This window comes from Anabrus simplex, chromosome 8, assembly GCF_040414725.1.
Source record: "Anabrus simplex isolate iqAnaSimp1 chromosome 8, ASM4041472v1, whole genome shotgun sequence".
NCBI lineage: Eukaryota > Metazoa > Arthropoda > Insecta > Orthoptera > Tettigoniidae > Anabrus > Anabrus simplex.
This window is the reverse complement of record NC_090272.1, coordinates 164820254-164846219: the sequence shown is the minus strand read 5'-3', so window position 1 is coordinate 164846219 and position 25966 is coordinate 164820254. Positions and strand designations below refer to the sequence as shown.

Here is a 25966-nt window from a genome sequence, read left to right as displayed (position 1 = left end):
GAGTTCAATGCCCCTTTCTATGAACCAACAAATGCGTAATTCCATGTTTCTTTCTACACCGCGCACATCCATTCGTGACGTCAACTTAATTCATTACATCAATGAAATCTCTATAATCTCTCATTATGTCAATTCAATCAGCTGTTTCATATTTCTCTTCAAAACTCACGCTTCCTACAAGTATTCTAGCCGATATAGCATAACTTCTGCTATGTTATTAACTCGTAATTATGACTTAATTATCTTTTTTTTTTTTTTTTTTTTGCTAGGGGCTTTACGTCGCACCGACACAGATAGGTCTTATGGCGACGATGGGATAGGAAAGGCCTAGGAGTTGGAAGGAAGCGGCCGTGGCCTTAATTAAGGTGCAGCCCCAGCATTTGCCTGGTGTGAAAATGGGAAACCACGGAAAACCATTTTCAGGGCTGCCGATAGTGGGACTCGAACCTACTATCTCCCGGATGCAAGCTCACAGCCGCGCGCCTCTACACGCACGGCCAACTCGCCCGGTACTTAATTATCTCACACTTAGATGATAATCATCACTTGCATTGCCTTCTTATCGGCCTACAATTAGCCATCAGCACATACCTAAGGTACATGTGTAAGCAAACCAAAAATTATGCAATAAAATGTTATGAATGACTTAGCTCGCTCATAGTTGTCCCTGGTCCAGCTGTTCCATTCCCATTGGATGTAGATGGGTCTTCGGTTCGGTCACGGGTAAGACATCTGGAACGTCATCCGCTCCTCCGCTCTGGTAGTATTATCTGGTTACCCGTCGCCTTCTTTTCGTCATGGCTCGGTAGGATGGTTACCCGTCGCCTTCCTCGTCATTTCCTGGTCGTATGGTAAGATGAATTGTTCCCAGGTCGGTCCATCATGTGAATTCAGTGCATCATCTTGATCATCTTCTTGACAATCTCAAAATCGAAGCTAGTAATATTACGATATGTTGCCATTTTACTATTGACGTCGTTTATCCTTAAATTTTAATTTATTTCGTAGCTCCTCGTCGTCTTCGCAATTTCTTACGTATCGACTTCAGTACTTTTATTTTCGTCTTAACCGTTTGAATTTTGGTGAAGACTGATACTTTATTCTTATTTAATCGTCGTATTCTTTCCTTTCTTTTATATGCGCAGTCCTTTGCTTCTCCAAATCAAATATTACGATTACGGTAATTGCGTCCACTCTCGATGCCGTGCAAATTTCAAGATGAAGATTTTCAATAATAAACTTTTTCTATTTTTTTGAAAACAATACTGTGCACCGTCCACTGTCCATCTTACTCGAAAACATTACCATTCCGTGAAATATATGGCCCTCTGAGACATCTTAGCAGGCGACTATTCCATGCTTGCTTTAGATTACTAGGCCCATACCTTAGGTCGGCGCCATTTTGTAATCTGTCGTGGACGTGCGAACGAGCACATTTTCTCCCCCGTCACGGATAAAATATATTGGTCACAATATATTTTCCTTTCTTAAACTCACATCATAAATGTGCCTTCGCTTCTTATATATATTCATTGTCCTATTGCGACTGGCTAATCGATTTTAATATATCGACCGTTGATTATCGGTAATAATAATAATAACTTATTATTATTATTACTTATATATTGTTCAATACGGACCAAAAACATGAAATTCATAACCATCAACGTTGATTATCGCTCCAGATTTAGAGATGCTCATTGCTATCCTCGACTGTGCTTATGTAGTCAGCTGATTCTTTCCTTCAATAAACATAATAAAACGTAATTTCAAATGACTTGCAAACGGTAACTTGAATTGGTATGTAATTTATACATTCTTGGCCCTTTATTCTACTAGTTCTGTGGTTTCATTAGTCTGATTTTCTTGGTAATAAGGCTTGATGTTTGAAGCATTGTGTACATTTCTGTACTTTCCATTCATGCTTGTCAATTCGTATGCATTATTTCCTAGCACACGCTCTACTTTATATGGACCGTTGTATAATGGTAGGAACTTCGCACATACTCTGTTCGGTGCATTAGATATTGGTACCGTCTTAATTAATACAAGATCACCTCGTTTATAAGGTGCATGGAATTCCTTATTTTGCATCCTCTTTAGTCTTTTTTGTGATTGTTCCAGTAGCTTTTCCTTTATCATAGTCTCTATTTGCTGTGGATCTGGCTTCTTTTCCAAGGGCATATTAAATATTCTGTCCCAACTCCTTTCAGGATGGATATTCTTGTGAGCTACGCTGGGAATCTGTTCGATGGATTGATTAATGGTGTTATTCAAGCTCTTTTCAATAATACTTAATATCTCCACCCATTTCCAATGCTGTTGATTACAGTATATTCTGCCGAACTTGGCGATTTCCCTCATGTATCTTTCTACTGGGTTCGCTTCTGGGTGTCGTACTGAACACATCGTATGTCTGATGCCTTCATTTTTCATTCGTTCACGGAATATTTCTGACGTAAACTGCGTACCTCTATCTGTGAGAATTTTTTTCGGCTTACCCATCTCAGGAAAAACCTTTTCCACTAGGGCTCGTATGACTTGTTTAGCATTGGCTCTTTGTATAGCTTGAAGTGAAATGTACTTGGAAAATATGTCAACAACCACTAGTATGTATCTTTTTCCTCTTTTTGCAGTCGGTAACTTGCCAAAAATATCTACCGCATATATCTCGTGCGACCTTGTTGGAATGATTGACACTGGTTTATGTCCGCATACATAGTTGTTGTGTTTAACACGCTGGCATATGTCACAAGTTTTAACTAGGTCCCTGACAGATTTTCGTAGTCCCTTCCAAGTAAATTTTTCTTTTAACGTACTGATCACTTTGTCTATGCCTGCATGACCCGTGATGTTATGGGTGTACCAAATCAGTTCTTTTTGTAATACTTGTGGTATTATAATCCTTTTTTTTCGGTCAACTCCACCCATAATTTTGATCAGTATTCCGTCTACAATCTCATGACTGTTCTGCCATTCAGAATCTGGTTCCTTCTCTGTTAACCTGTCGATAATATATTTTAATTCTTTGTCAGACTCCTGGTATTCCTTTAGGTTTTTGAGCTTTCTCAGTAGTTCTTGCTCTCGAATGTCTAACTCGATTTCTAGAATACATTCTTCTTGTTCTGGAGGGTTCCTACTCAAAGCATCAGCTAAAATATTTTGTTTACCACTGCAATGCTCTATCTTTAAATCAAATTGCTGTGTATACAACATCCAGCGCGTTATCCTCTCGCTTACCATGACTGCCTTTAATCCAAAAGTTAATGCTTTATGGTCAGTTCTTATGGTCACTGGATATCCATAAATGATCCTTCTCCACTGTTGTAACGCGTGGATTATCGCTAGAAGTTCAAGTTCGGTGGTAGTGTAGTGCATTTCATGTTTCCTTAATTTCCGGCTGGTGAATGCCAGATATGTTCTTTTCTGTTCCTCTTCGTTTTCTTGATACAAGCATGCGCCTACGCCGATACTCGAAGCATCTGCCTGTATTATAAATCTTTTCTCATAGTCTGGATATCCCAGTTTTATGCTTTGTTTCATCAATTCTTTCATCTTATTGAAAGCGTGCTCAACCTCGTCATTCCACTTCCACTTGTTGTTAGCTCTTAATAAATTGTACAGTGGTGCGGCTATCTCAGTATATCCCTCACAGTGGTCTGAGAAAAATCCCGTCATTCCGAGGAATTGTCTGACGTGTTTGACCTTTGTCGGCCGAGGAAACTCGCAGATAGCTTTAATCTTGGCAGGGTTAGGTCTTATTCCCTCGCCATCGATTAAGTGTCCGACAAAGAGTACTTGACTTTGGCAAAATCTCGACTTCGAGATATTTATTTTGAAACCAGTTTTCTGCAGATTTTTGAGCAACTTTTCTAGGTTAATGCAATGCTCTTCAAAGGTGGAACTTCCGAAAACTATGTCGTCGATATAACAATTAATAAATTCCTTCACTTCACTAGTAAGGCTTCTATCCAATGCTCTCACCAATACGGCAGAACTATTCTTCAATCCGAATGGAAGACGACAGTAGGCATATGTTTGGTTGTTGAACATAAATCCAGTCAACAACCGTGACCTTTCCTCGAGGACAATGTGATGGAAAGAAGCCGTGCAATCCATGGTCGTAAAGTACTTCTGACCACGAAATTTCTTTACTACCTCCTTGATCTTAGGAGCCCTATTGTACTCAGGAATAAGTCTTCCATTGATACTTCGCGCGTCTAAGCACAGCCTGAGTTTCCCGTTGTTTTTCCTAACGATTACAATTGGATTCACATAGGGAGTGGTGGTTTTTATGATTATTCCATCGTCTAACATTTGCTGGATAATCGTCTTCACTTCACTGAAATATTTCTCCGGCACGTCATATATTTTACCCATGTATGGAGTCCAGTCATTCACTATTATCTTATACTTGAAATTCGGAATTTGCCCTGGTTTATCATCGAAAACGTCATTGTATTTATTGATAATTCCGTACAGTATTCTTTTTCCTTCAGATGGTACGTCGGCTTGAGCAAGTGCCTCCCATATCTCTGTTTTTTCACTATTTTCTTCCTCCATGGTTATGATTTCTTCGATCCTTTTTGTCATTTGGATGTCTTCTTGCAGCTCTTCATCTTTCTCTACCAAAACTGGATTCTCTTTACTCAATAAGTCGACTTCCTTTCCCTCAATCTTCAAGTATTCTTCAGGATGTAACATGTCTTTAAGTTGGATTGTTTCTAAAGTTTTATTCCCATCATTCTCCCTAATAGGGAATCTAATTTCATAACGTTCCATATCTATCGTCATTTGGGAAGCCATCATGAAGTCTATTCCGAAAATTATATTATATTTTATCTTCTTCATTACTAGAAATGGGTGTTCGAACTCGCGTCTACCCATTTTTATTGTTAAATATGCTTGAATCTTGCATTCTACCGATTTATCTGGAATGACACCCCTAATCTTAACTCCAGATACTGGTATTATCGGTATTTCCATCCTTTTTGTCAGTTCTTGAAATAACGTATTTGACATGACACTAATGCTGGCCCCGGAATCAACCAAACAGTATATTTTGATTTCTGCTACTCTAACCAATATTACTGGCAATTTAAATGCTGGTTCCTTTGTGTCGCATGTCTCATCTCGAACCAAGTCTTCTGGTCGGATGTCCCAGTGATCAAATTGTGTTATAATCCAACTACGAATTTTGACAATGTTTCTATTTTCCTGATCATTTTCTTCTTCCAACTGAGTTATTATTCCATCGGCGTTTTTTTTTTTCTTACCGATGGTTCGGAATCAGGCGTACCTCTCTGCGTATTGTTTTCTTTAAATTTCTCCTCTCCTCTTTTCCTCTTATAATCTTGGAGCTCGAGACTCTCTACTCCTTCGAGGTCTCCATTGATATCTTTGTCTCTAATAGCATCCTCCCATCGTGTCTTATTCTGCCTTTGCTCTCTAAGCTCTTGTATATACCTTCTATTTTCTTCATTTCTATTATACTCATTAGGCCGTCGTTTTTCATTATACCATCTTCTGTTTCTTGGATAGGGTTGGCTCCTATTTCTATTATATCGAATATTGTTCCTGTATTGTGGGTTACTTCTACGATCTCTTGGTTCCCATCTCGCAGGTTGTTCTCCGCTGCATCTACAACAATGTCTTTTTCGTGTGTTATCTTGAGTGTTAAAATGATTCTCGGTCCTGTCTTGTTTAGATCCGCTCACTCTACCGCTTGTGCTTTCATGCCTAATAGTGTTAATCGCTTCTACTTGCCTAATATTTCTGGGATTTCTTTCCACCAGGCACGATGATGTCATATCAATCTGCCTCAGCCGTTTTTCCATGTCTACAGCGGTCTGTATATCCGTGGCCGCTAACAACCTCTGTACCTCTAACGGTAGTTGTCTCTGTATAGTCTTGATCGCTTCTAATTCACTCGGTGCGCAATCTAAGTCTTGGAAACGGTGAAACTGGTAGGAAAAGAAATCGGAATACCGTGTTTGCCCTGCATTAGAAAATTTCCTAGAGTAGAGCTCCAATCTCAACTGCTGTTGTATTTCTGAGTCCCAGAATTTTCTCAAGAAAGCAGCTTTAAATTCATCGTACGTGTGGAAAGTGTATTTAAATGCTCGAAACCATATATTCGGGTTCCCATCTAAGTGCTTCTCGATTATGCGTAATTTCTTTTCTTCCTGTATTCTCCCTTCTCTAAAATATTCTTCGATATCTCTAAGGAATTGTTTGGGAGAGATCTTCGCTGAACCGTCGAAGTGCTTGGGCCGATCATCATAATTTTTAATGATATTAATAATGGGAGTGCTATCACTCTGGTTGCTTCCGTTCATCATATCCAAGTCTCGCCTGTTCGAGTCGATTGTTACTGAAGGTGTGTTTTCTCTTTCTTGTACTTGTGTTTCCATAACTCTTTGCCGTTCACTTGAGTTCGAAAACACAGATTTCGCCGATTGGTTTTCTACCCTCATCTCCTGAAGTTCTTTCCTTATTTGTTTCATTTCCTCATCGGTCTTCTCCATCTTCCGCTCTGAATCGGCCTTATCAGTTTCCATTTTCTCCTTCAGTTCATTTATTTTGTCGGCTACCTGATCTGAAGCTCGGTTAAATTTTCCTACTAAGTCTTGTTGTTTCAGGCTTAGTCCTTCCATACCCTTCGCTATTTCACTTATCTTCACATCTTCTAATCTCTTGATAGTTTCCTGTCCTTCAGTTATCTTCTTCTTTATTTCATTTACTTCTTCCCATTTCTTCTCATTACTGCCTTTGATTTCCTCTAGCTTGTCAGTCAGTTTGGCAATTTCCTCATCCACCAGTGTCGTAATGATATTCGGATTCTGTGCCACTTCTGCCCTCATTCTGTTTATCTCTTCTCGCATCTCTTGGTTTTTATTTTCCATGGTTTCGGTCAACTCGGCACGCAAACCTTGTATTTCATTCCTAACTCCAAAAAATTCTTCAGTCATCTTTTCCTGTTTCCCTTTTAATTCTTGAATCATCCCTTTATGTTTGCTTTCTATTCTGCTAACGATTTCCTCCATAGTCTCCTTTTGCTTTAGTTGCCACTCTTCCTGTTTCTTGTCCAACTCCTGTATTAGTTCGTGGCGTTCCTTTCTCCTTTCTTCCACTTGCTTCTCATATAATTCCTGTATCTCCTTTCCTCTATCCTCAACTTGTTTTTGTTGCCATTCTATTAATCTTCGTTCCTTTTCTGCTCGTCTTCTTTCCTTCTCCTCTTCCTGCCTTATTCTTTCATTCTCACGTTCATGTTTCTCTCTCTGTCTTTCTTCTTCCTGCTTTTTCTCCTTCTCTTCGCGTTCCTTTCTCTCCTTCTGTTTTTCTTCTTCCTGCCTTCTCTCCTTCTCTTCTTGCTTTTTCAAATACTCTAAGAACCACATCGGGGTTCCGTCGTGTCTCTCCTGTATTTCTCTCATTTCTTCTTCCTGACCCCTTCTGGTCTGTATTCTTCCTTGCATCGCCATGTTTCCGTCAAGTAAAATTCTATTTAATATGCTTTCATTAAATCCCTAACAATTCTTCAATTTTCCTACGGTACTCTAAATTTCCTAGCAATCCTCTAAGTTCACAGGGTATAAATACACATACATATATATAACACAATTCACAGCTCCTTAAACTACTTATACTAAAATAGTCTCTTATGTCACTATTGTGCACTAGGTTAAAGTTTCTTGTTTCCAATCACTTATGATATGGATGGACCTTGCTGGAAACAGCATCATCTTACCAGGTAGACCATGAACAACTAGACCATGAATTCGGATTTTATCATTTTGAATTCACTCCGGAACTGATCATAATAGAAGAAAATAAATTATTACTATATGGCATTTAGCCTACCTTCTACATACACAAGCCTACATAGCCTTTAACATGTGCAATATTTTTTTTTAAATAAAATCAGTTAAAATTAACTCATATTATTAATATGACCAGAGGAAAATAAACACTTAACAAACCTCATTCACTCCTCAACATTGATCATTTCATTTAATATGACTTTATACTCATATATATTATACCCCCTTCTCCATCACAGACTCTCGTCATATATCTTGCAAACATTACAAACCTAATAAATCCTTTCCATACAATATCTCTACATATTATTATCTATGTTGATCAATATTATCTGAACTTATAGTATTCCATAACAATACGTTCCCACGGCGACTTCTCTTCTCGGTCACAGTATAGGAGCTAGCTGAAATATTCTAATATTCAATCTCTTTCTTGACGATCCCGCGGTGTCTTTCACTTTTGGTCACCGTTGGTACTCCAATTTAATGCATTATACTCCCACGGTGTCTTTCTTTTAAATAGCCTCACGATTGGGCAGCAATTAAATGTGGCCGCGGAGTATTTCTCTTCAGTTAGGCCCCACGATTGGGCAGCCAATTAAATGTAACCCGTTGGTCAGTGCAACCTATCCCGATGCCTCAATCTAAGTTGCTGCGCCACGATAGGCGACCGATTAATGCAACCAACGGGTTAAACATTCTTTGCCCGATACCTCCATTCTCTAACTCGACGCTTGGCAGCCTAGTTTGACGAAATGGAGTCGGTCAGCGGATACCTCAGGGTTTAATTATGGCTAGTAGGACCTGTAATCCTACTGTAGAATTCGCTTAACGTGGATCCATGAGAAATCCGACCCACGGATGTCACCCATCGTTATTTACGACATTATAATAATCACCGCCAACTACCTTATTAGAGTTTTGACCTCGAGAAACTTGCCATGGTAAAATGAATACTTAATTATACGATTCCTTACTTCACTATACATTAACTTACAATCTAGACCTTAATTAAAGAACTCATGACACCAGCAATTGTAGAAAAACAACCAAATATTTATTAATAAAATACTAAATTACTAATTTCCATATTATGTAACGCAGTATTCAAATTGACTGATAATATGTATGAAAATATGTATGAGTCAGCGCTGGCTCGTATGATAAATAAAAAATAATATTCAGTATTTAAATTAATGAAATGATCAGTTCCTTTGTGAAGTTGAAATTCAAAAATTACACATTTACAACAGATCACTGGACCTTATCCGAGTTCCACTTCGCATTTTAAATATAAGTAAAACATCGACACAATAAACTCGTTCCGAAAGTTCACTTTCTTTGGTCTTATTTAAGCACTCTCACCTGGATACAATATCCAGCCGCAATGAATCTCTAATACACTGATAAGTGAAGTGTAAATAAATTGGAATTCGTTTAAGTAGCTCTAATGGAATTTTAGGAAATCGAAAATAAATCTGAATATTTTAAATTAAATTTTAATAAAATCCGAAGTCATGATTTTGTTGCACTGCTCTTGTTGTGCGTTGAAACTACATATGAACTAAGGCATTCCTTCCTAGTGCCTGTTAAATTCGGCTCCTACTCTTGCCTTTCCCTAGTTGAAGTTCGTAAATAAAAAATGTACGTTCAAACGGAGAATATTAACTGATCTAGCTATCTATCTAACTTCAGCATAATCTTTGGCTGTCCCACACATGCCCTTGTCGGTTCTATGTCCCATTAAATAGTTATATTTCAATAACATTCAACCACAATGCAAGCTACACTACTCTCTTGCAAATAACATGGAAGCGCTTAACTGCGAGGTTTGGCAAACATCATCTTATATATATATCGGTGTCGTAATGCTTTTGGTTATCTACAGCTATTCAAAGTCGAAGTATTCTAATATTCATTATAAAACATCTGCACTGAAATGCAATTACGTCACGAGCATACATCTATAGTAATACATGCAGTTCGTACCTTGGCTTAAGTAGCTCTTGCGGTGTGGGCACTCTTACGCAAATAAAACATATACTTCACTAGTAGTGTGGCACAACTTAACTTGCAGGTACACGATGGTCCTGCATCGCGTAACAAACATCTCAAATCACTATCTATAACTCGTAACTTTCCTCAATTATCATATTCATATTCTCATTATAACATCAATCTAATATCAGCACCGTAGCCTCCATAATAATATATCGCGTTCCAAACTTGACGACTACGTAAAACTACCACACTGTTTCTTAATAAAATTCACAAGTCGCAGATCCTCATAACCTATCGACGAGTTCAATGCCCCTTTCTATGAACCAACAAATGCGTAATTCCATGTTTCTTTCTACACCGCGCACATCCATTCGTGACGTCAACTTAATTCATTACATCAATGAAATCTCTATAATCTCTCATTATGTCAATTCAATCAGCTGTTTCATATTTCTCTTCAAAACTCACGCTTCCTACAAGTATTCTAGCCGATATAGCATAACTTCTGCTATGTTATTAACTCGTAATTATGACTTAATTATCTCACACTTAGATGATAATCATCACTTGCATTGCCTTCTTATCGGCCTACAATTAGCCATCAGCACATACCTAAGGTACATGTGTAAGCAAACCAAAAATTATGCAATAAAATGTTATGAATGACTTAGCTCGCTCATAGTTGTCCCTGGTCCAGCTGTTCCATTCCCATTGGATGTAGATGGGTCTTCGGTTCGGTCACGGGTAAGACATCTGGAACGTCATCCGCTCCTCCGCTCTGGTAGTATTATCTGGTTACCCGTCGCCTTCTTTTCGTCATGGCTCGGTAGGATGGTTACCCGTCGCCTTCCTCGTCATTTCCTGGTCGTATGGTAAGATGAATTGTTCCCAGGTCGGTCCATCATGTGAATTCAGTGCATCATCTTGATCATCTTCTTGACAATCTCAAAATCGAAGCTAGTAATATTACGATATGTTGCCATTTTACTATTGACGTCGTTTATCCTTAAATTTTAATTTATTTCGTAGCTCCTCGTCGTCTTCGCAATTTCTTACGTATCGACTTCAGTACTTTTATTTTCGTCTTAACCGTTTGAATTTTGGTGAAGACTGATACTTTATTCTTATTTAATCGTCGTATTCTTTCCTTTCTTTTATATGCGCAGTCCTTTGCTTCTCCAAATCAAATATTACGATTACGGTAATTGCGTCCGCTCTCGATGCCGTGCAAATTTCAAGATGAAGATTTTCAATAATAAACTTTTTCTATTTTTTTGAAAACAATACTGTGCACCGTCCACTGTCCATCTTACTCGAAAACATTACCATTCCGTGAAATATATGGCCCTCTGAGACATCTTAGCAGGCGACTATTCCATGCTTGCTTTAGATTACTAGGCCCATACCTTAGGTCGGCGCCATTTTGTAATCTGTCGTGGACGTGCGAACGAGCACAACGTACTGATGTAACCAAGTGAAAGCACTTCCGAATGTTTGTAAAAAACTGCTGCTTCTTGCCACCTTCATTAATCCAGAACTTCAGTTTTTTTCTTACAAGCATTGCTCATAGTGGGTCCTTTAGGTTTCTTTTCTGGACTAGGAAGATAGCTGGAATTTGATAACTTACACGAAGTCAGACTTGGTGCATCACTAGATTCCAGGAATTTATGCTCGAGTCTCAAACTTGGTTCTTCATCATCGCTTCAGGTTGGAGAATGAGTATCGCGATCAAAATTATTGCACGTGTCACAATCATTGCTGTTCTCATTTATAATCAAGAGATGTCTTTATTACAATGAAAAATAGATCCATTTTTTCTTTAGAATTTATTTCTCTTGTAGAAGAAAAATCTTTATTGCAGAAATAACTCAATGCGAATTGTAACACGTACATAGGATTTGGGACCCCTCCTAGTAAGGATCAAACTGTATTCTCTTTTATTTTAAACAACCTTCTAAATAGCTATATTACTTCCTGTTAAACTAATATAATAGGTGATGATGATCATGATTGTTGTTTAAAGGGGCCTAACAGCTAGGTCACCGGTCCCTAAAGGTATGAGGTGCAACGAAATGAAACAATAATTTAATTTTTAATTTAATTTTGTATGGCTATTTCTAGCCGAGTGCACCCCTTGTGAGGCAGACCCTATGATGAGGGTGGGCAGCATCTGCCATATGTAGGTACCTGCATGATTTTGTGGTTGGAGGATAGTGTTATGTGTAGTGTGTGAGTTGCAGGGATGTTGGGGACAGCACAAACACCCAGTCCCTGAGCCAGTGGAATTAACCAATGAACGTTAAAATCCCCGACCCGGCCAGGAATCGAACCCGGGATCCTCTGAACCGAAGGCCAGTACGGTGACCATTCAGCCAACGAGTTGGACAAACAATAATTATAAACTTCAAAATGTATCCACTGACTAGAATCTAAAATGATGATGATGAAAAAATTACCACGAATCCAAAACAATCAGTGGATCTAATTCACAATGCCTTATTTTCTGAGATGATGCTTGTTGTCCAAAGAGGTCCAAAATCCAAATCACTGGAACCTCATAATAATACTAATCACTGATAAAGCAGAACCATGGTGTTCCTCCCATAGTGGTACTAATCACAGGTAATGTAGACCCATGGTAAGTCACACATCACGGTAACAAAGACCCTTGGTGTTCCTCACATAAGGGTACCACACACAAACAATGCAGACCCATGGTGTTCCTCATATAGTGGGGCTAATCATGGTCACCGGCTAAATATGTGGTGTTCCTCACGTAGTGGTAAAAATAATAGACAATATACTGTAGACCCACGGTGAATCACACATTATGGTACCACCCACAAGCAACACAGATCCAGGGTTTTCCTCACGTAGTGGTACTAAACACGGGCGATGCACAATCCTGCATGGTTCCTCACATAGCTGTACTAATCACAGGCAATGTAGACCCATGGTGTTCCTCATATAGTGGTACTACTATTAGGTACCCCAGAACCATTTTGAATACAGGAAAAATAACACATTCCAGTGCAGCGTATGGCACATTCTCTCACACGAACACTATAATCACAGGCAATGCCCAGACCTATGGTGTTCCTCACAGAATGATACTACTCCTAAGTAACGTAGACCCATGTTGGTCCTCCCAACATGGTGGTAAATGAGATAAAACAGTCATCCTCTGTTGTAATACAGCCTTGTCCTCTTCGAATATTTCCTTTTGTCTGAAATCATGTCCAACGTCTAGGAATAACATGGCTGCAGCCATCACTAGTTACCCAGCTTCCATCCCTCCTACAGCTCTCCTTGCTACAAATTCTGGTAAATCACACTGTTGCAAAATGATGCAATCTCACAACACCTACACACTTGAATACTCACTGACCACAGACAGCTGAAAAAACTTCCTTCAGCTTTCTGGGTTCATTGGAGCCACTCAGGTTCATTTTGGTTTCGGCCATGGGTTTAAGGCCAGATGCCCTTCTTGATGCTATGTGATATCTGAGATGAAAATCTCAACTCAGAATCAACCAGGATTTGAACCTCAACCTCCCAGGTGGGGAAGCCAGCAGCTAAGTTACCAAGCTAATCACTCCCTCCTCACCCCCCGCCCTCCCAGACAGCTGAAAAGAGTCTCCATAATTTGCAAATTCCCCTGTGCACTGCCCTCTGACATCATTAACAATGTCATCACTAGGGACCGGATTAAAACCAATTAAAATATGCGTGTTGCACTAAAAATGTAAAGAATGCATTAAAAGATGAAAAATATGTACTTAAGAATAAACCAATTTTATTCTTTCACTTTGATACATACTGAAGAAAGAAGCATCACATTTCACTGCAAGTTTCTCAATGTTTTCTAGAAACAAATTAAGCCTAGTGTCTATCAAAACAAGTTTATAGGCTGAGAATGACCTTTCCACATCAAGTGAAGTGATGGGACAAAATTGATACACTTGCACCAAAGGTTCTGAACATTCATCTGGCAAAGACACCCTGATTCCATTCGATTCGAGTACTGACTAATTATGAATCTTCTCTAGTCCTAGGATATTTTGCTTTACAGAACATTTCTTCAGGAATGATAGTAGAACTGGATTGTTTAATTTATTCTGTGGAATATTGCTGCATACTAAAGCCTTACAAAGATCGACTGAAAATTTATAAAGTGGAGGTTTCAGTTTTACATGCATAAGTAGTAGTTTTAGTGTATTGCTATTCTTTCTCTCCTATGCCATAACATGTGCAGTAGTTTTTGCATGTTGTTCACGTTGAAATTTATTTTCACATTTCACTTCCTTCGTGCATACTTAACAATAGACGACAACGCCATCAGCTGAATAATCACTATTACCTGACACCCACTGATTTAATAAATACTTTCTGCTGCTTTTCTCTTTAGGCATTTTGAGTAAAGGATAAGCAGACTATGAATAAAGTAACAGATCAACTGAAGAAAGTCCTCACAAAACTAACCCTGGGCTACTGACTGCCCAGATAGTGAAAGGAATGACCCATCCCATCTCTTTCTTGAAATAGCCAGGCAGCATGCTTGTGTAAAATGTTGTTATCTCATTATCTGTTACTCAGAAAGTTCCTTACAAGGGATGTCCAACAAGCAGGCAAACCCAGTTTTGCTCAAGATGTTTTAAATTATATTTAATTACAAATAAATATGCTGTAATTTGCCGTTATGTTTAGAACATGCAATAAATCCAATAAACCCACAAAATAAGCGCATATGCATTTTCAAAAAATCCGGTTCCTAGTCATCACATGTCTATGAAAACAAGACTTGCTTTTCCACTTCGTTGGTCAGTCATTCGCTCTAGAACCAATAGAAAATCATGACTTAAATATGTTGGGCATCCTCACTGTTCCTGTGGTGGCCATTGCAAGCATGTTCTTGATGATTTTTTTCCTAATTCAATACATTTTGGGCTGTTTTCTTGAGATGTTCCATTGTTAACCTCTGATGCTTGGTTTGTAAAGCAGTTTACGTTCATATTCTTGTTTGTTCATTTTCATTACAATTACAAAAATCATGGGAGTGGTGATTTAACATGAAAAGAGTAAGTGTGTACATAAGAAGTTATAAAATTAAGAAATTGTCAGATAGCTAGTAATAAAAGTACAGTATTCTTACAAAAGGATTTCTGTCGCCTCCAACAACTGCAGAAACTCTTCCATCAGTGAGAGACAGCTTACGAACACTGGAACTTTCACTGTCTGCAATGAACACTGCTTGCAATTGCTCTGCCAAGGCGAGACCAGAGGGTTGAGCAAAAGCTGCTGCATGGGGATAGGCATTGTTATGGTTCTGTTCCTTGCCATTACCAGCAATAGCTACGCAAGTGCCTGCTGCATATTTCCTGCCATTTAAAACATACACTGTATATTATTATAAAGCATTACTTAAAATATAACTTAGCTCTATTTGAACAACAGACACTTCATGTTTGAAAGAATAATATTAAATAGGAATAAAAGAAATACAACATAGAAGAAAAGGAGAGGTACTAACAATGGGTCAACTTAAGACGAGTAACAAGGAATTGGAATTTAAAAGCTATGAACACCCCACAACAACAGCATGTTACGTGTTCCTTTAGCACTGCAGACACAAAGTGATGAATCACTTGAGATACCCCACTTCCACAAATTTACTTTTGTTCTGCCGACTTCTGTACGGAGTCTGTTAAGGGCTTTCCATACTGTCCACTTCTCCTGGTGTCCACATGGAAGACTTTTCTTCGGCTCTATCCAGTTGGAAAGGTGGTTGATTCTTTCTTTCCACATTTTGACCCTAGCATTCTCTGCCTTCCCTTCAAGGTTAACTGATGTGCAGAGAAAACTTTTTCTAGATTGTAGCCTGTGTGTGGCTGAGTGGTATCCGTAGAGAGGATGTGCTTCTGAAGATGATTGGAGCCCTTCTTTGTTAGCTGCTACCTCCCTATGAATCTCACCGGGAGCAATACCAGCTAAAATTTGGATCTTCTCAATGGGTGTAGGTTTCAAACATCCAGTAATGATCCTGCAGCTTTCGTTTAGAGCGACGTCAACCTGCTTTGTATGAGCTGACCTGTACCAAATCGGGGAAGCATATTCTCCTGCAGAGTAGCATAGAGCTAGAGCTGATGTTCTAATTGTTTGTGGTTGTGTTCCCCAACTTGTTCCTGACAATTTTTGTAGAATGTTGTTTCTAGCAGCTATCTTTTGTTTTAAGTTTTGGCAATGTTTCTTATATGTTAATGTGTGATCCAGCATAACTCCCAGGTACTTTGGTATAAAGCAGTGTTCCAGTAAGTTCCCTTTCCATAGTACTTTGAGTTTCTGAGAGGCCTGTGCATGCCACAGATGGAATGCACAAATTTGAGTCTAAGCTGGATTTGGTTTGAGTTGGTTTTTCTCATAATAGGTACCTAGCTCTTCTAATGCAGCAGTTAAAGAGATCTCTGCTTCATCAAAGGTATCAATTTGAGGAGTAAGTGCAAGGTCATCGGCATAGATAAAGCTTTTAGTATCTTCTGGTTCTCTGCTTCATCAAAGGTATCAGTTTGAGGAGTAAGTGCAAGGTCATCAGCATAGATAAAGCTTTTAGTATTTTCTGGTAATGGCTGGTCATTAGTATAGATGTTGATAAGAATAGGAGCCAGTACACTGCCTTGAGGCAGTTCATTCCTTTGATTTCTCCATCTGCTTCGGCGTCCTTGGAATTCAACATAAAAGTGACAATTTTCCAGGAAAGTAGCTATCATCTTGGTTACCTAGATGTCTGTAATCATTCTATAAAGCTTGTGTAATAATATCCTGTGATTTACTGCATCATAGGCAGCTGAAATATCCACAAAATCCACACCAGTGATCTTCTTCATTTCAAACCCGTCCTCAATGTGCTGGGTTAGAAGTAAAATCTGCTCTGTGCAACTCTTTCCTGGGCAGAAGCCACATTGCTGAGGGATTAGGACGGAAGTAAACAAAGATCTGCAGGAACTAGAACAGAAAGAGGCTTAAAAGCCCGGACATATTTCAGGAAGGTGCTTAAAGAAAAGAGGTTCCAGGACAAACCACCATGAAGGAAGGCAAGTACCCTCCGGACAAAGGACAGAAAAGAACAACCCAGCCATAGGATGCACAATTACTGGGCACACATTAAAAACCAAACCCAAACGCAACAACTGAATATCGTGGTCCTTAGTCGGCCTATATGAAACAATAAGGAGGAGGAGAATAAGAAGAAGAATGGGCACCATTGAGCGCAATCCTGAAGACTCTAAGACCGCATTCACACTGGACCAAATTTTAAATTACAACAAGCTGTCACCCCACTGGTCAGAAAACTGCATAAAACTGCATCATCTGGCAATTTATTTCTCTGAAGGGTTATGCTTACTTCAAGTTTAAAAACTTCATATTAAATCTGTATTGAACCGAGAATCTAATGGGAACAAAAAAGTGGGATCCACCTATTCAATACAATACAATGTTATAAAATGAATTATAACATTTTATTATTCATGGGACCGGTTTCGATGCTGGTGTGCATAATCTTGGGCCACAAAATCAGAAAAACATACAATCACAACTTAAGGTTGCAAAAACAATGCATAAAAGTGTACACAAATCTTATAAATGATAGGAGGAATGACTTGATTAAAAACATGAGCTGTTAACATTAGCTTATAACATTAACCTAAAAGTTCACTCTTCTAAAAAATATATAGCACCAATTATCTTAAAGCTTTGTGTAAACGTCCTCTTAACAAGAGTTCACAAAATCTTAAAAACTATGAATGATATGTGACTAGATTAACAATGAACCGAGGACAATAACTTATATATCACTATCTTAAAAGTCCAACACCATATTTCCTTTTTAATGAGAATATTTGTATGAGCTTCTTGATGAACATTCACCGAGTCTTGAAGTAAGTGGTGCAAATATTAAGAACTTCAATAAAAAAATATTTTGTTTTACCACTGATTGAAAAAGATCGGTCGTTAAAATAGGTTAACCAGTCTTAAGACGTAACAGATTTTAAATCTAAAGAGAACATGAAGGAACTTGAAACTCTGTTTTTTTATGTAGTAAAATGCATGTCTTCTTTAACTTAAGAAATTGTGGCTGGTTTCGGTCTACTAAGTATTCTATAGCAAATTTTAACTGAAAATGAGGAGGACGCCGTGTTTTCCCGGGGCGCTAAACGATATTCTTGGTTCAAAATGGGACCTGAAGCAGATAAATAAAAAAGAGGGGGATGTTAAGAAAAACTCTTGAAAAAAAGATAAGGTCCTGTCCTAAGAAATTAACGTGAATATGAGACTCACCTCTGGCGGCGTGTATTATGTGTGTAATCAGATGTTAGAGAAGACACTGAAAGTCGAAAGACACCGTGAGCAATGTGCCTGTGTTGGAGGGGAAGGGGGAGAAGTTTATCAGAGGAGGTATTGCGGGGAAATAGCAGGATAGGCAGGGAAAGGAAGAGGATAAGGAGGGGCTTAGAGTTAAAGGCAAGGAAAGAAGGAGGGAAGAGAGAGGGGAACTATGTAGGACAATTCGGTGAGAGGGCGTGGCGTGAGAACATTTTCTGTATGCTTTGAAAGACTGATTTGCTATTGGAAACTTTTCTGAGTCTGAAAAATGCTATCAAAAAATCGAATAATACTTTTGGTTTCTCAGAAATATCGTTGAGATTTAAACCAGAATTAAAATATCGATCAAGGTGAATGAAACAACTCTCAGTGATGTCAAGCAAAGTACCTTTATTGAGAACTTGTAAAACTGTGAGATCCTGATCAATGTTAGTAAAATTATGATGAAAATTTTTTATATGCTGCCCCACTGCCGAAAACCTATTGTATCTGACGGCATTAACGGTTCTGCGTATCTGATTTTAAAATTTCTTCCTGTTTGTCCAAGATAAGAACTACTGCAGTCATGACAGCATAATCTGTACACTCCGGAACTATGAAAAACATTTTTATTTATTGAAGTAGCTGCCTCTGTGGATCAGCGGTAGAGTGTCGGCCTCCGGATCCCAAGATAGCGGGTTCAAACCCGGCAGAGGTAGTCGGATTTTTGAAGGGCGGAAAAAAGTCCATTCGACACTCCATGTCGTACGATGTCGGCATGTAAAAGATCTCTGGTGACACATTTGATGTTTACCCGACAAAATTCATTAAATCTCAGCCATAGACGCCCAAGAGAGTTTCGGTTTACTCGGTCTGCCATCTAGTGGGGCCCTAGAATAAAACGGAACGTCGAAATTGACGAGCAGACAGCCAGATGGCGTCAAATTGAAATGTCTGCACAAGGTAGCTGAGGCCATACGATTATTATTATTATTATTATTTATTGAAGTGGAGTTATGCAGGATGTCAATGCTTCTATTATTAGTTCGATAAGAAATCTCAGTGTTATGCTTTTTGAAGACGTTGGTGATACTGTGTATTTTATTTGTAAAAATGAAGGTCGAAAAAGTACTAACTTTGAGTTTTCTTCTCAAAAGGGTAGTATTAGGATGGTACTTAAACTTGTAATGATTCTCTCAATGAAGACATCCTTGAAAATGTTTTTAGCTATCGCACAAATTAAATTGAGTTCTTTATTTAAATTCTTTTTTGACATAGGAACTCTAAAGGCTCTGTTAACCAGACTATTGTAGGTAGCATTTTTATGAGTCTGAGGATGGGAAGAGTCATTCCTGATGGTGATAGCAGTCTGAGTAGGCTTTCTATAGATATTATATGAAAAAGAAGAAAGTGATCGAGTAATTGTTAAGTCCAAAAAATTTAAATGATTATTCTTCTCGGATTCTAAGGTAAATTTTATATCTTGATCTCAACTGTTGAGATTATCAAGGGTAGATTTTGCATCTGTGGACCGTTCATCGAGAATTACAAAACTATCGTCCACATATCTGGCCCAGAAATGGATATTACTGAACGTTAAATTGTTGACTATAGCATTATTTTCCAGGAAATCTAAATAAATCTCTGCCAAAATCCCCGAGGCCAGTGACCCCACTGCCAGACCATTCTGCTTACAAATGATATTATTGAAAGTAAAGTAATTATTGTTAATCAGCAAGCTGAGAAGACTCATAAAATTTAGAACTTCTAGCTTACTGAGTTGACTATTAGCAAGAAGATTCTTCTTGATGATGAGAAAAAGTGCATTGCTATTTATACTGGGAAACATGTTAACTATATCAAAAGAGTACATGGTGTGAAAGGGATGAAGAACAAGATGATCCAATCTATTAATTAATTCTGTGGTGTTCTTAATAGAATTATTTGAAAAAAATTTGTAATTTTTAGCAAGAAATGTTTGAATGAACTGTGCTAGCTTGTAAAGAGGACTGGGTCTAATCACAAAAGCCGATAAGTAGAGTTTGTGGTTTTTAGCATTTGCGATAAATGCGAAATATGTTTAAACTTTGTCAGTGTATGTGCCTTCACCTTATATGACCCCTGCGAGTGGTTTTTAGCGATTTCGAATTAGCGATAAAATGTGAAATTGGTTCAAAATGCGAAATTACACAATTTATGCGAAATTCTCGGTTTTATCCGAAATAAACACGTCTTTTTAAAAACGATGCTTTTTCTTAAAAATAAGATATATGTGGTTATTTATTTCAGTGAAAAGAATTATTACGGCGCCGTAAATCTTTCAATGTGTAGACTATCTTCCAACGGCCAAAGAGCCATGCAAAGAATAAACAATCACACAGCTTAATGGAGTACGCGCGGCGATACCTACTCGATTCATAGTTTGTGTTTCAAAGGTTGCCAATACGAATCTCGAAGATAACTGAGGTCTACCGATTCAGCACTAGGGAACCTAGGTATCACTTTCAAGCATACGCGTTCACTCACTTTGTGTTGACGCTTGATCATAGTTGGTTATTCTCGACATAGGTGCTGAGTAGTTCGGTTTTAAAGTACGGTAGCGATTTATTGTCCGTTAGCCATGGGTAGAAACGAAGTGACGATAAAACAGCGTGCCGAGAGTTACAAATCGGAACATTTTTATATAAGCGATACAGATATATTGATGTGCCGACTTTGCAATCAAAGGCTTGAATGGAAGAAGAAAGATGTTTTGGATAAACACTGCAAGAGCAAAAACCATGTGCTACTAAAGGAGCGATTTTTATCTCAACCAGCATGTGAACAGCGTGGCATCAAGCGGCAAGCCACGATAGTAGAAATGGATGGAAAGGCAAAACGAGCAAAAACCGACAAACAAACGTTCATCGAGGATACTGTGAAGATGTGCCTGCAGACTAATATCCCCATCCACAAGCTGGACCATCCTGCTTTCCGAGACTACCTTGAAAAGTAAGTGTCGATTTCAGACATATTTTTGGGCATTATTTATATTTGTGTTAATACATTTACACCATCTTGAGTGGTATAGCCTACCTGACTGTGCAATATTCATAAACTAGCCTATATTCCTCTTCCCCCCTCCAAAGAGAACCACGTGGATGGTTGTTTTTAAGTATTACTATTGCTATACGGCCTTGTTAAATTTTAGGTTAGGTAAACTTTGTACCAAAAACCACGTAGATGCACGTTTTCGAATATGACGATTTCACATGGAATTTTAGGTTAGGTTATTCAAATTTTCAACCAAAAAACCAAACAAACATGGATGGACATTATTTTAAAATGTTGCAATTTAACAGACCATCTAGGATGTAAAATAATAGCTTGTTTCCATGTATATAAATGGAAGTTTATAGCGAAAAGCTTTAAAACTCATTCAGTGATTCGCTAGGCCAGCACTACACCAAATCTTTAAGTATTTGTCCTTACCTCTAAACTTTATTATTATTATTATTATTATTATTATTATTATTATTATTATTAGCATGTTTAACGAAATGTTATTGGCCCCATAGGTACGTCCCAGGATCAGGAGATCTGCCTCAAGTCAGTACCCTTAGCAGAGATTATGTTCCACGTTGCGGAGATTCAGCAAAGGCAGAGGTGAATGCTGCATTGGACGGGAAGCCCATTGTAGTAATCGCGGACGAGACGTCAGACAGCCGAGGAAGATGTGTCTTTGCTGTTCTATTCAGAATGATCACGCCAACTGCTGAACATTAAGTTTATTTGGCAAGCTGTTCATTTTTTGATACCTCTAACGGGACATCATGCAGCCGAGCCATCATTGATGCTCTGAAAGACTATAATATTGATTATGAAAACGTGCTGGGTTTCGTGTCAGACTCTGCCAGATACATGGGTACATGTTTCCAGGCATTACATACAATTATTGGGGACCATCTTCTTCACTTCCAATGCTTTGCACATAAGTTGCATCTTGTGGGCGATGTTATTCTCAAGGAACTGTCACAGTTGAACAATTTAGTTTCAAAACTTAAGATGGCTTTTCTCCACTGTAGGAAGTTGAAGAACTCCTATCTAAATTTTTTGCAAGATAATTTCCCCGATTTGAATGCACTGTTGTTCCCAGCTCCTGTCATCACCCGATGGAACTCTTGGTTTCGCTCAGTCCAGTATCTTGACAAGCACTTCACACCCCTGGTAGAGTTCTTTAGCTCTCTTGATGAGAATTCCCTAAATAGCAGTGGCCATTCAGTGTTGGAAATGTTTACAGATCAGGATATGCTTCTGTTGCTGAAAGTTCAGATAAAGTTTGTGTCACAGATATCTGTAAAAATTAATGCAGCACTCACAGTACTGAAGGGATCATCTTACCCGTATGCTCACAAGCTGTGGGATGATCTTACCACTGTTTGTGCAGAAATGAAGAGGTGTGCTGACGGATGGTTTCCGTTGGAAACAAGTAACCTGCTGGAGAGTTTCAGAAACAGTACGAAGAAAGAAGAAATTAAGGTGCAGTTTAAGCAGTGTATGCTTAAATGCATAACTAAGCTCTCGAAGCTCATGGGCGTCAGTGATAATACTAATGTGTTTTTTAAGGAAGTGTGCAATTTATTTAATCCTGCAGTTGCAGGGCAAAACAGTGCTCTGGAACCCAAATCACTTGTGTCGTTGAAGCATAAGTTGCCATTTTTTAGAAGTGTCACTGTTGATCAGTTTGTCGAGGGTTGCGAGGCATATCACCAACAGATGCTGCAGAACATTAGAATGGACAAAACCACTGACACTCTTCAAATGTTGATGGCACTTAAGTTAAAGTTTCCTTCCTTTGCCTCGGCAGCACTGCAGTGCATTTGGGCCCCTACGAACAGCGTCGATGTAGAGCGTTTTTTTAGCAAGTACAACATGATTGTTACTAATAGGCGGACTCGAATGAAGGAGGACACCATTCAAACAATGGCATGTTGTACTTCAACCATCATTGAAATTCCTCTTCCTTGTAGGTCTGCTGTACTGTGATATATGAATACGTTTAGAATAGTATTTTTCACTTTGAAATTGTGTTTGTAAATTTGTAAATATTCATTTTCGTGTGTAATTTGTAACTGTATGCTAATTTGTCTTATTTTCCATAGTGTATTGAAAACTGCATGACGAGCAATTTGTGATTAAACAGTATGATTTTACTCCCAACTGTTGTGTACAATTTTGCAAATTATGCCTACTTTTAACAAATTTGCTATAAAACGCTAAATGTCAGAAGTATAGATGCTACAAAACGCTAAATTTGAAAATCAAAACGCTAAATGTCTGATTTTTAAATGCTATAAACCACGAACTCTACCGATAAGAGCAATACAACCGTAGTTATGGATAAAAGAGATTACATAGAAAAAAACCAAAGACTTTTTTAATAATGATTCTTTTTCAATTATAAAGAAGGACCCTACACAACTCATTCAACGACAGCTAAAACAAATCTTAAAAAGATTCTTCCTTCCTTTTTATAGGACAAGAAAAACAAAAGTTATTAACCACGGACCCGGCTTTGCCGACAGTTAAGATCACTTCCCAAAATTCACAAGGCCGGAACCTATTATAAATTATAGACCCAGTCCTCTTACCAGGCAAAATCTAAGGCCTATCATTACATGGGCCTAAAAATCAAGATTGCGTGCTTCATGCCATGTTTTTTTCTGTCGGCTGTCCTCACACACACACACACACACACACACACACACACACACACACACACACACACACACACACACACACACACACACACACACACACACACACACACACACACACACACACACACACACACACACACACACACACACACACACACACACACACACACACACACACACACACACACACACACACACACACACACACACACACACACACACACACACACACACACACACACACACACACACACACACACACACACACACACACACACACACACTAAAACTACTTGAAAATATTGTTTAAAAAATGCAAGATATAATACACATACTTTTTCTTCCACCACAAGCCTCCCTCTAGAAACAGAGCCCAAATCTGATGCAAGCCTGCCATTGCAATGAGGAGCACTTGAGCATCAGAGTCTGGACACTTGACAATACACAAGTCCCAAGGAGAAGATAATTTTTGCTCGACCTTCAAACCTCCACCAGTGTAGTCACTGCCTTGGGTTCCATTACCAGCTACTGTTGTCACACGTAATGTTTTCAAGTTGATCTGAAGCATTTTATAAAACAATGACAATTATAGCCATACAATAAAGAAATATTTATGGTATATTGTTATTTCATGATAAAAAATAATGAGCAAGCAGGAGTTCAATAATTATGTAGTCAATTATTCAATAACATCTAAAACAAAGCAGGTATTTTAAAAATTGATATAAATATGGTAAGACTGCATTTATATATTATGTATAAAATAAAATAAAATATTAAACTTAATCGCCTAGCATTCGGAAACAATCTTGCATTACTAGCAAGTAGTGTGGGAAGAAGCTAAATTTCAAACTGAAGAACTCAAGAAAATTGTTGCAAAAAAAGGACTGCAAATCTCATTTGAAAAGACTGAAATGATGCTGACCTTCAGAACTGAAATACCAGCCATTCACATACACAAAGGCAAACAAATTAAGATTGTGATTAAGTTCAAATATCTTGGAGAAATTATAACCTGGAACACAAAAGAGGAAACATCGATCGACAGCAGAACATCTAAACTGACAACAGCACAGCGAATCACCTGGCCAACTTATAAAAAAAAAAAACTCTCTCTCTCCATGAATGCTAAATTTCAAAATTACAATACAGTTGTAAAACCCAAAGCAAATTATGCTACAGAAAACACTCTTCAAGTTGAACACTAAATCAACAACCAATAAATTGCAAAAAGTAGACAGAAGAATCATCAATAAGAAACACCAAGTTGATGGCCAATGGAGATTATTACCTAACAAAGTGTATATCGTGAAAGAAAATCAATATTATATACAATGCAGAAAAGGAAAATTGCCTTTTATGTCATGAATTCAGACTTCCAGAAACCATACTAGTGAAGCAGTTATTTAGTTACAAAGAACAATTGGTTCGCAGAGATCATGAATGATTTAGAAGAATTAAACTTATCAATGCTCCAAATTGAAGACAGAGAAGAGAAGAACATTCTAAGGAATAAACACTTATGATTCAAATTCATAATATTTGAACGAAGGAAGTAGTAGGCCTACACCATTACTGACAACCAAAGGGCAGCCAGGTCAGACAGGATGAAGTTTTGGGAGAAGAAGAAGAAGAAGAAGAAGAAGAAGAAGAAGAAGAAGAAGAAGAACAAGAAGAAGAAGAAGAAGAAGAAGTTGACTCTATTTAATACTATTAGACTTTAATGTATATGACTGATAAAAGTGCTCCAATGGGAGCATAAACTACGTAAAAAGTAAAACAAAACATAGATACAAAATGTTGATTGGTGGGGAACAGAGTAAGAAAGTATTTCCCTAATGTAGCCAATCATTTACCTATCCTTCCTTGTAACATTTTCAAATCCTCTCAAGAATCTCATTTATGCAATAAAAATAGTTATGGAAACATACCATTTTTCAATAAGTTTATATGGAGAACTGCTGTGCCTTTGTAAAGTTCTCATTTGATATTTCATCTCAAAACTATTCAATAACATTTGCAAAAGGTTTCAATGCAGTTCCTACAACTTCATTTATAATTTGTCTGCCTGTTGGCTTTTTC

General features: G+C 38.1%; 1 protein-coding gene across 1 annotated transcript in view; it reads right to left on the bottom strand.

Moving 5' to 3' along the window:
• The window catches only part of LOC136878912 (NHL repeat-containing protein 2), a 109372-nt gene that overhangs the window by 48854 nt on the left and 34552 nt on the right, over positions 1–25966 (bottom strand). The window contains exons 6-7 of the mRNA XM_067152516.2: positions 24220–24443; positions 14980–15205 (exon numbers count right to left, since the gene is read on the bottom strand). Of these exons, the coding sequence (XP_067008617.2) occupies positions 14980–15205; positions 24220–24443 (450 nt within the window). The remainder of the gene's footprint in view (positions 1–14979; positions 15206–24219; positions 24444–25966) is intronic.